We start from the raw sequence: 11,757 nt of genomic DNA on the forward strand, positions 1-11,757 counted from the left end.
GATCTCCCATGATCTTCATTGTTCCCCATGGAGTGGGCAACTTCACACACTGATGGTATGTTGATGGAACGACTTTCATCTCATGGATCCATGGTCTACCTAGTATCACAATATAAGAAGATAAGGTGTCAATAACGCAGAAATTTTGTATAGAGTTTAACCCTTCTATGTATATTGGTAGCTTTATTTCTCCAATTGTGAGTTTTCGTTTCCCTGCTAAATCCTCTGAGGACTGAGGATCTTCTATGTAACGCCCGCAGATCCAGGCTAGCCAATTTAGAGACAATGTGCGTCAAAAATGAGTTTTTAATGGAAGATTATTTAGAAGGATTAATCTTAACCAAGTTTTAGAATATGTCTCAAGGGTTCCTTACATATAAAGAACGCCAAAATCCGAGTTATAACGAAGAAGTTATGGCCCGCCAAAATTTTACGACAAAATCGACACGGCACCGGGAGACGTAAATAGTGAATTTTTGATAAAGTAATTTTTAGCCTTACTGATCTAAACAAAATTTTTAGTATACGTTAAACGGAGAACATACAAAAAAAAGAACGCCCAAATCTGACGTCGTATGAGGAAGTTATGAATTTTCTAAGATTTGGCATAACAATGCACGCCCCGAAACTCGAATTTTAGATCGAGCGGTTCTGGCCTATGCGACCTAAATGAGAATTGAAGATCTCATTAATAAGAACTCAACGGTAAAAAGACAGACGGAAACGGACTTCGTATGTAGAAGTTATGAATTTTACGGGGACATTTAACATTATAATCTCATCGTACTGTTAACTTTAGGATCGGTCGAGAATTAGCCGACGGAGTCAAAATGAAAGTTGTAAATATTATTTTTACCTACGCGTGGATATAAAGAACGTCGAAAACGGAGCTCGTATGCGAAAGTTACGGGGTTTAGAAGTTGGCAGGGTGCTGCTGCAAAAGGGGTGACGTGGCACAATCTTGGCCATGACTTTATCCCCAAGGCTTGCCACTAGATGGTGACATGTGGCACCAATTTCAGCCATATTTCACCCTATAAATACAACCCCTTCCACCCTTATTTTCTTCACACCTTTCTCATTCTTTCTTCTCTTTACTCTCTCTCTAGAACCTCTCTTTAGCCCCGAAACCACCCGAAAAGCCTAGGGAACCTCCTAGCACGAGGCTGAAGCCCCAGAGTGCTCGACGGCTCCGAGAAGAAGAGCTTTTCGGCTTGGAAACGCTTTTCCAAGCAAGTCTGGTTTTCTATAAAACTCGTTGTAAGTGAGCTACGTCTATGCTATTTTTAGTATAACTTTTATTTAATTATAGTAACGTTATTAGGAACTTATAATAAGTACTTGGGCTATTATTATGGGTTATATAAGTATTGTTTAATGCTTATATAATATTAATAATAACTAGACTATTAATTAGTCTCGATGAATAATAAACTAAACTCTAGTGGTAATAATATTAGGTTTCGTCGAAGAAAATTATTTTTAAGAAGCGAAACGCTGTCTGAGTTCGGAATCACCACCTTTTCAAGTGAGTGCATGGTCCCTTTCATCTTACACATAGATATGAAGTATTTTATATAAACTACGTGTTATGTGTTCATATTATCTGTATACTTCTTACTTGCTATCTATGCTGGATGAACGATTTTATACAAGTTTTATATGATTTAAACTGTATATGTATTTATATCTACGTAATATGTTGGGTAAAACATGGGTAGATGAAATATAAGTTGGATGATGAGTTGAGAGGTGATATAGACCATGAGCTAAGGGTGAAAGGTGGATGATGTGAGAAGCCTTGTTCCTAAATGCTGGCCCCGTCATCTAGCAGAGTATGGATGACAACCACGGACTATTCTAGACAGTCCAGTGGAACACTAGCAGGCTCGTTGTAGGTGTTGTCAACGATTTGTTCACCGGTGTACTCTAAAAACCCATTGAAATGTATTGCGAGTGGACTCTCGCAAACGATATTGTCAATAAACGAGATAACCCTAGAAGCTGTGCTCAAAGGACGATACTGGCAGCTGCGCCTCATATAGAATGTCACAATTCTGGCAGCTACGCCTAAGTGATAAAACTAGCAGCTGTGCTTGACAGCTGTGTCATTGACAACGATAGACTTCGTACCTAGTCCTTAGGATAATCCTTAGGAATGAATGAATGAGAAATAGCTGATTCTTAGGATAGACCCTTAAGAGTAAAGAAGATAATGGGGATGGGTAATTGGGTTAACTGTTTGATGATTAAACATAATAATTATATTATTGTGGGTTGAAAACCCTATGTACTCACCAGGTTTCCCAACCTGACCCACTTAGTTTATTTATATCACAAATGTTGATATGAAGTCACATTACATTGAGAGATTAAGGAGATATAAATCACTAGTGATAATGAATGTAAGTTTTGTTTATGCTTATGTTTCTGTATTGACGATGATATCCCAAATGTTTTAAAATGATTAAAAATACTTTTCTTCGGAAAATGGGGATGTCACATTCTGACTATCTCTGATTTTGGGATGTTCATTCTCTTCAACGCGTATAGGAGTACGATATTGAAAAGGATCCTCTGTCAACGAGGATCCTTCTGACGAAATGGTTGGCCATGTATAGTGTTATCACGAGTCCGTCATGGCGAGGATCTTGAATTCCTTCACTGTCGTCTAGTGAAATGTGATTTCTTTTTCACTATTGACCATGGTATTCTTTCATGGCCTGTCCTCCTTTTCTGTTTTAGAGACATTGGCGTGTCTTTTAGCCTAAGAATAAGAGGTACCATATATGTTAGATCTGCCTGAGATAACGTTAATTATCTTAGCGTCAGAGGGTAGATATCCTGGTTTCTACGGGATCCTGTGATCATCCTGACTATTCTCCTTGGATTTTTCTCTTTTTCTCCCAAGGATCTCTTTGAGGTGTCCTTTTCTAAGGAGGTAGCTGATTTCTTTTCTTAGGGCTATGCAATCCTCCGTCATGTGGCCAAAGTCTTCGTGGTAAGCACACCATTTGGACTTGTCTTTCCAAGTGGTGGACTTGCTATCTCTCTTTGGCCATCTTGGTTTGTCTCCAAAATCTTGCATAACATGAATTACAACTGAAACATCCATAGAAAAACAATAGTAAGTGATTTTAGGAATCTTTTCTTCTTCTCCTCCATCTTCAAGGGCATTAACCCAGTGATGATCCAGTTTAGAATAGGGCTTTGATTTATAGGATATTTGAGTCGAGGATTCGGCCTTCCTGTTGGGGTTCTCATATTGATCTGAAGGGTTGCTTCTATTTTGGATCTCTCTATCCTCTTCGAGTCTTATGAACCTCAATGCCCAACACCTGACTTCATCCAATCTTTTGCATGGGGTCATCACAAGGTCTTCATAGAAGGGTGAATTCTTTCTTAGTCCCATTTTAAAGGCTTCTACAGCGGTGACCATGTCGATGTTGGGGATGCTCAGAGCTTCCTTATTAACAAAGTCCCTAAGTTTTTCCTTAGGATCCTGAACCACCCAGTAGAGATCACTAGTGATCTTCTCGAAGGTTCTGCTGCAAGAAAACTAGTTATTAAAGATATTGACTAAGTGCACAAATAAACTAATAGAGTATGGGGGAACGTTTAGCAGCCATTTGAGGGCTGATCCTATAAGCGTCGAACCAAAGCCATTGCATAGGTAAGCTTCCTTCTATTCCCCGGGATGGGAATGATCTCCATTCTTGGGCTATATGCTCTTCAATATCTGTAGTTCCATCGTATAGCTTCATGTTGGGAGTTTGGAAGCACTTACGAACTTTGGTATCGGCTATTGCAGGAGTAAATCTCGAGATCATGTGGCTTGTAGGAGATGCTTCTGGTATTGGTTGGACCACTCCAGGTACATTGGAGATCATTTGTCTTGATTACTGAAGTTCCCTGGCCATGTTTGGGTTTATTCCTGCATCAACATTAGTATAGTTAGTATTAATAATATTGTTGTTTAAGAAGTTACTAGAATCAAGGCTTCTAGGAGTGTTGAAAGGCTCATTGAGATCATTAACCATGGACACTTGGTTGTCTATAATTGCCGCCCAGGGTGACGCCATAGTGGTAGGAATCATGTTCTTCGGGCAATTTTATGAGGATCCTGTATTATCGAAGTCCAGGATCCTTGGTTGCACAACTGTGGGTGTTGTTTCCTAGGATTTCTGAAATTCCGCCTTCATCCTCTCCACTTTTTTAAGTAGTGCTCTATTTTCCTCCTACTGTTGGGTCACCTGTTGTGTCATTTTCCTCATTATAGCAAAAAGTTTTGCAGTAGTGACTGAGGCAGTTGGATCCTGGAGCCCTAACGATCCCAAACTTTCCGGATTAACAACTGAAGGGGTGCTTTTCTTGGAAGTGTTAGGAGTTTTCCTCTGAGTAGGGGGCCCACTTGGAGGAGGTGGTAGGTTTTTGGTTGGAATGGAAGGAGCAGAGGACGAATAGAGGATCGGTTGTGTGGACATGATTTTTTTCGAGGATTTGGAACACCATGACCCCACGGTGGGCGCCAAATTGTTTTGGTCAAAAATTACACAAGTACTAATCAACCAAATTGAATGAGAGGTTGTGATGTTTAGATTGTATAATAGCAAATGGTAAAAGAAAGCGACACAATGGTTTACAAGGAAATCCCTTGATCCTTGCTAGGATCTCCAACATAAAACCTTGGGAGGTGATAATGATCACATGCCTTGATGATTTTATTGATATAAAATAAAGATTAATGTGAGTTCTTAGTAAGAATAAGTAAAGAATTTCATAGAGTAAGCTTAGACTAAAAAACAGTGTGTCGTGTGTAGATTACAAGTGTCAATTTATAGTCTAAACTAGCCAACAAGATGTCCGATATTTCTAGGATCTGCTATGACCAGCTTCATGAACGTTATTTGACCAAGGTTTTATGTCGGAGATACTAGCAAGGATCAAGGTCTTTCCTTGTAAACCACCTGTTTCATTTTGATCTCAATTCCATATCCATATTAATAACAACACCACAGCCTCTCATGTAATCTGGTTGATACTTATCTAGTCTATTTTTGACCAAAACACTTCCCTAACCTCACGATCTTAGATCCAACCTATTATGGAATACCTCCAGAATGGCATGATCCCAAAAGAGGAAAAAAGCGATAGAGCATTCAGAAAGAGGGTCTCAAGGTTTGTAATAATACAAGGTAAATTATATAAAAAAAAAATTATTGCATGTCCATACCTTAGATTCTTAGAAGATCATGAAGCTGCAGAAGTTCTAAAGGATGTACAAGAAGGAGACTACAACAATCACACTGGGGGCAGATCCTTATGCTCCAAAGTGTCGAGAACATGATACTACTGGCCAAAGATGAAGAAAGATTCCTTCATGCATGATTAAAAATGTGATGCTTGTCAAACACATAACAACATCTAACATCAACCAGTAGAACATCTACATCCTATCATCTCCATTTGGCCTTTCATGAAGTGGGGGATGGATATAGTCGGAAAAATGCTATTAGCACATGGAGAAAAAGTCTTCATTCTAGTGATGACCGACTACTTCTCAAAGTGGATAGAAGCCAAAGCTTTTGTTCAAGTAAAAGACAAAGAGGTAGTCTCATTTATTAAACGCAATATCTTGACCAGGTTCGGGATCCCTACCGAAATCATATGAGACAACAGATCCCAATTCATAAGAAAGAGGACAAGATACTTTTGCACAAGTTAGGGAATCAAAATGATAATGTCCACTTATGTTCACCCTCAAGCCAACGGTCAAGCATAATCTGGAAACAAAATCATATTCAATAACTTGAAGAAAAGATTAGATGAAAAGAAAGGAAAATGGGAAGAAGAACTTCCTTTCGTCCTATAGACAGATAGGACCTCTTCCAAAGTAGCCACAGGCCAAACCCCATATTCCTTGGTGTTTGGAGCAGAAGCAATGATCCTTACTAAAGTAGTGATCCCGACAGCATGATACCTACTTCAAAGTCAAGAAAACGACGATAGGATCCTGGCCTAGGATTTTGATACTATTAATGAACTCAGGGATCTTGCCAAGATCTATATCGCTACTCATCAATAGAGAATCACCAAGGCATACAACAAGAATATAAAAGTCAGAAGATTCAATATAGGAGACTTGGTAATAAGGAAAACATTCCGAAACACGAAGGATCCTAGTGTAGGTAAACTGGAACCTAAGTCGGAAGGGCCATATCTCATAGAGGCTGAAGCAGGAAAGAGGCATACTGGTTAGCTACTCTCGATAGGAGTATCTTGCCAAGATCCTAGAGTGCTATACATCTTAAAGCATCTCATACGTAAGTAAGATCAGTCACTCTTCAACAAACTCAAGGTGCACGTATTCTTTACCTTAACTATTATTATTTACTCTTCTTGAATACATTACTAACTTAAGCATCATAGGGGTGTTAGATAGACTAACTCCCACCCCTAGCTAATGTTTGTTGTGTGTATGGACTCAAGGATCCTGACACATGAAGATCCAAGGATCCTGACATACAAGGATCTTGACATTTGAGGACCCTGGCACTTAAGAGTCTCATAGCGACAATGTTTTATAATTCTTAACGCTTTCAATAGGCAAGTATCATAGTAACTAAGAATAGAGACTAATCATCTCTCCTAATAATAAGGTTACTTAATCCCCTCTAAGGTTTAAAGAGTTAGTTACCTATTTCATACGAGTTAAGGTTTCTACACCTCGCTTGGACGCATGTTATCTAACTATGGGATGTCAAAAAAGGGATCATTTCACGCTAAAATGACTTGGCAACCCTCTTATTTCTGAACGTAAGTTAAGATCCTAAAGTTTAAATCTAAGGTTAATAACATTGACATGTTATTTCAAGTTGGGGTCTTCCCCAGAAAATACACAAGGTTCATAACATTTTCATGTTATCTCAAGTTGGGATCTTCCCCAAAAAATACACAAGGTTAATAACATTTTCATGTTATCTCAAGTTGGGATCTTCCCCAGAAAATATACAAGGTTCATAACATTTTCATTTTATCTCAAGTTGGGATCTTCCCCAGAAAATAACTAAGGTTTATAACATTTTTATGTTATCATACAATTTGAGATCTTCCCCAGTAATTTACTAAGGTTCAGATAACCCCAAAAAATTATGCAAGACTCATAGTAGTACCATGTTAAAAAAAAAGAGCTTTCTCAGTTATTTCCTGTTTTGGTCAAAAAATGAAAAAGAAAGAATCAATTGAATTGTATGAGAAGTTGTGATGTTCAGAATAAAACAAATATAAAATGATGATTAAAGTGGCACAAGTAGTTTACAAAGAAAGCCCTTGATCCTTTCTAGGATCTCCAACACAACACCTTGGTAGGTAATAATGATCATCTGCCTTGATAATTTTATTGATTGAAAAATGCCGATTACAGAGATGAATGTATGAAAATCAAGTACATGTATTGTAGATGAGCTAAGTGTCGTGTGTAGTGCGATGAATAAGGGTGTTTTTTTAGTCTAAAACTAATAACAAGAAATCCGACAATTCTAGGATCCTTTGAGATCAACTTATAGCCGTTTTTTGACTTGGTCTTTCGGGTCTTTTCCATGGTCACGATGAATATTCGTTGAGAATAAGTCTTTGGCTAACTATTTTTGCTCATGTGAGAAAAATAAAAAAACATATAACCATTATAAATGTTAGGAGAATAAACCATAATAGTCAGGATCCTAAAGTATTTTAAGGATCCTGAATGTAATTTCAGGATCCTAGCCCTAACAATTACCCCCAAATTATTCCTGCAAAATATTTTGAAGTTAGTTTGCCAATATTTAAAGAGATAATTTTAAAATAAAAAAGGAAATAAAAGTGATAAGGGATTTGAATTTTAAATCTTGACGGATAGAATTTATCCGTTTAATAACCATCATTAACCGGTCAAATCGGCCTTTCTCTTTCTTCTGCCATCAACATAAATAGAGGCAATCGATTAGAGCTATTCTTCCTTGCTTCTTTTAGCTTTTATCCACAAGTTTACCAGTAATCCTCGAAGGTACACTTCTCACTTCTTCTCCTTAGTTTTCTTTTCACTAACCATGGGTAACAAAATGACGATATCTCATAAGAACATTCTCGCTCCTCATGAGGATGATTTTATTGATCAAAAGATCATGTTGCATGAAGAGATCTGTTCTGTTGATGTGGATGATATCGATTCACTGAAATCGACCAGCGCTTTCTCCAATGACGCTGTTTTCAAACCATTCAACCTGAATTCGTTTCCTCCTCTTGGATTTAATTCCCCGAATACCCTTTTACTTTGGGTTTGAAGTGCCCCTTTTCTGGAATCATCTCCAAGTTCTTCGAAGTTACTAAAATCTCCTATGCCCAAGCCATGCCTATTGTTTGGAGGATCTTGGTCTAGATCGACAAACCGAACCAGTCCAAAGACCTAAACATAGGTTTAGCTGAGTTGGCTCATGTATATGATCTTGGTACCTTTGGAAGTTCTCATTTTCTTCTCCGACTCAAATCTCACAAATTCCCTCTCATTCTGAAAATGAAACACAACGACGATGCTTGGAAGGAAAACTACTTTTTTATGAGACGTGGTTCGATCCTTGGTGGGATTCCCTGATAAAAACCTGGGTTAAAAAGGGTATGAATAATTTATTTTTGTACTGAGGATCCCGAAATTCACATTTAATTATTTTGTTTTATGTTTTTTTAGCTTTCAAGTTTGAAGAGCTCATCCCCATTGTAGAGGATACCGAAGAGAAGATATAGTAGTTCCTCGTTGTTTCTATAGCTGCCAAGCCTTTCAAATTTGATTGCTCTAGTCTCCAAGAAGGTTATTCCACCACTGCTTCAATGGCTATCGGTAAGAATCTTTATTTTGTTCTGTAGTGGTTTAGAATTGACAAGGATCCTGAACTAATGATGATCTTGCGTGATGTATAGGATCCAAGGTTACTCATTCCAACGCCCGATTTGGTTTGTCTGATCTTGAAGATGATATGTTCAGCGGCATGATTGTAGTCAAGAAGGAAAAAACTTCCTTTCCTTTTCCTCTTAAAAAATCTCGCATTAATCTTACTGTGAAGACCCTGGGCTCTCAAAAGAGGAAGACCTCATAAGCCATAGATTTGAACCTGGAGAATCTTGGAGCCGAGGAGGTGATTCAAAAGTTGCTTTCATTTTCCCAAGTTGTAAGTATCCGTGTGATTTTAGTTTCTGCTTGTTACCTGCTTTTACTGATGCCACACCTTTTTCAGGTTTCTACTCATGTCTGCTAATCTATAGCCGATCTAAGGATCTGTGCCGAGGGGGATGTGCGAGCCCTAAAGAAGCGGGTGAAGGAGTGGAAGACAACCAATGAGGATCTCCTCAAGAGGGTAGAGTTGTTGAGCAAGGAAAAGGTTGAGAAAGAGGAAGAGCATGTTGAGGAGATGGAGAAGGTGATTGTAGAAGGGAAGTCCAGTGCTGCAATGGCCATCTGGGAAACCAAGATCAAATTAGCTAAGGACGTTGCCAATGCAGGATCCTGGGATCTGGCGGGATGACGTGATGCTTTGGCCAAATTGACTGGTAAGCTTGTAAATAATAGTCAGGATCCTGAAGGGCAGCTGTCAAGGGTGGACGAGGTGGAGAAGACAACAAGCGATGATAACCAGTTAACAGTTTAGGCCTGCAAAAATTTGGTTTAAGTAGTTTTTTATTTTAAGGAATGTAAAAAAAATATTACTATCTTTTTTTTGTGGGGTTAGTGGGCAACCCCTTAATGTTACAGTTGTATAATATTTCATCGCATGCTTGATTGAATTGTGTGGTTGTAGGAGTAGGATTTTCGACGATCCTTATAATCAGGATCCTAAAGAGTTCAAGGTTTACAAGAACTCTCAGGATCTGAATAACCTAAAAACAGTTAGTAATCCATTTAGGATCCCAAAATAGTTGAGATCCATTTAGCATAAACCTTCGATCATCATATAAAAATACAATTTTTGAGAAATAAGGATAGATAGAACCTGATTATTCTCCGGCTTCAGGACTTTTAGGACTCACTATAGGAGAAGCGCAAAGTCACAATTCTTCTTGCTCCATATGATCCTAAAGTTTGTTCATGGATGGATCCTTGTTTGTCAAGGAGGATCCTTGATTGTCTTTACCTTAGTAAACTTTAAGGAGGATTTTTACTTTGGAATCAATTGGAAATGACCCCTAACATGGAAAATAACCGAGTGAACTTTTGCAACATTACAATGCTACAAATCCAACATATTTTTTGGGGAGGATCCCATCTTGAGATAACATGAAAATGTTATAAACCTTAAGAATTATGTAGGGAGGATCCCAACTTGAGATAACCTGAAAAATGTTATAAACCTTAGGAATTATCTTTAGAATCTTAACTTTTGTTCAGAAATAAGAGGGTAGCCAAGTCACTACAGCGTGAAATGATCCCCACATCCACATCCCATAGTTAGATAACATGCATCCAAGCGAGGTGTATAAACCTTAACTTATGTGAAAGAGGTAATTAACTCTTTAAACCTTAGAGTGGATTAAGTACCCTTATTCGTATGAGAGATGTCCAGTCTCTATTCTTAGGATACTTGTGTTACGAATCAGAGGACGTTTGTAGTTATAGAACTCTTTAGGTACGTCATGATCCTTGTCTATTAGGATCCTTGAGTCTTCATATGTCAAGATCCGTGTTTGTCAGGATCCTTGTATATCAGGATCCTTGTGTGTTACGATCCTTGAGTCCCTGCGCACAGCAAACATTAGCTAGGGTGAGCTTTAGTATAGCCAACGTCCCTCCGATTCTTAAGTTAGTAATGGTATTCGAAAAGAGCAAATAAAAACGAGGGATAAAAGGTAAAGAACATGTGTACCTTGGGTGTATCGGAACATGACTAATCTTACTTACATAAAATAAGCTTTAAGATGTATAGCATTCCAGGATCTTGGCAGGACATTTCCATCGAGGCTAGCCAACCAATATGCCCCCTTTCTTGCTTTGGCGTCTATGAGATATGGTCCTTCCCATTTAGGTACCAGTTTACCTGCACTAGGATCCCTGGTGTTTTGGAATGTTTTCCTTAGTACCAAGTCTCTTATTTGGAACCTTCTGAATTTTATATTTTTATTGTACGCCTTGGTGATCCTATGTTGATGAGCAGCGATGCAAACCTTGGCAAGATCCCTGAGTTCATCTATGGTATCAAGATCATGAGCTAGGATCATGTCGTTTTCTTGGTTTTGAAGTAGGTATCTTGCCATTGGGATCACCACTTTAGTGGGCATCATTGCTTCTGCTCCAAACACCAAGGAGTATGGAGTTTGGCATGTGGCTACTTTAGAGCTGGTACTATCTGCACACAGTATGAAAAGAAGTTCTTCTGTCGATCTTCCTTTCTTTTCGTCCAGCCTTTTTGTCAAGTTATTGACTATGATTTTGTTGTTTGATTCTGCTTGACCGTTGGCTTGTGGTTGGGTAGGAGTGGACATTACCATCCTGATTCCCCAACTTATGCAAAAGTATCTTATCCTTTTGCTTATGAACTGGGATCCGTTGTCGCATATGATTTCGGCAGGGATCCCGAACCTGGTAAAGATATTGCGTTTAATGAAGGAAACTACCTCTTTTTTCTATTACCTGGAAAAAGCTTCGACTTCTATCCACTTTAAGAAGTAGTCAGTCATCACTAGCATGAAGAACTTTCCTCAATGAGCCACTGACAATTTCCCCACTATATACAT

At 38.5% G+C, this 11,757-nt stretch overlaps 2 protein-coding genes across 2 annotated transcripts; both read right to left on the reverse strand.

Moving 5' to 3' along the window:
• Positions 1–2,851: 2,851 nt before the first annotated feature.
• Positions 2,852–3,890, reverse strand: LOC145098571 (uncharacterized). Its single transcript, XM_079036198.1, has 2 exons — positions 3,658–3,890; positions 2,852–3,548 (listed from the first exon to the last, which is right to left on the reverse strand). Exons 1-2 carry the CDS (start codon positions 3,888–3,890, stop codon positions 2,852–2,854), a joined length of 930 nt encoding a protein of 309 aa, XP_078892324.1.
• Positions 3,891–10,248: 6,358 nt separating this feature from the next.
• Positions 10,249–11,511, reverse strand: LOC145098572 (uncharacterized). Its single transcript, XM_079036199.1, has 2 exons — positions 11,188–11,511; positions 10,249–10,359 (listed from the first exon to the last, which is right to left on the reverse strand). Exons 1-2 carry the CDS (start codon positions 11,509–11,511, stop codon positions 10,249–10,251), a joined length of 435 nt encoding a protein of 144 aa, XP_078892325.1.
• Positions 11,512–11,757: the final 246 nt, after the last annotated feature.

The sequence above is a fragment of the Lactuca serriola genome, chromosome 4 (assembly GCF_051521515.1).
Source record: "Lactuca serriola cultivar US96UC23 chromosome 4, Lser_US96UC23_V15, whole genome shotgun sequence".
Lineage (NCBI taxonomy): Eukaryota > Viridiplantae > Streptophyta > Magnoliopsida > Asterales > Asteraceae > Lactuca > Lactuca serriola.

Excerpts from the sequence above, each read along its gene's own strand:
- LOC145098571 (XM_079036198.1), bottom strand. The coding sequence starts at position 3,890 with ATGATCTCCAATGTACCTGGAGTGGTCCAACCAATACCAGAAGCATCT. Across the intron at positions 3,549-3,657 it reads TTACCTATGCAATGGCTTTG|CAGAACCTTCGAGAAGATCA; the intron begins GTTCGACGCTTA and ends GTTTTCTTGCAG.
- LOC145098572 (XM_079036199.1), bottom strand. The coding sequence starts at position 11,511 with ATGGTAATGTCCACTCCTACCCAACCACAAGCCAACGGTCAAGCAGAA. Across the intron at positions 10,360-11,187 it reads AACTCAGGGATCTTGCCAAG|GTTATCTCAAGTTGGGATCC; the intron begins GTTTGCATCGCT and ends AACATTTTTCAG.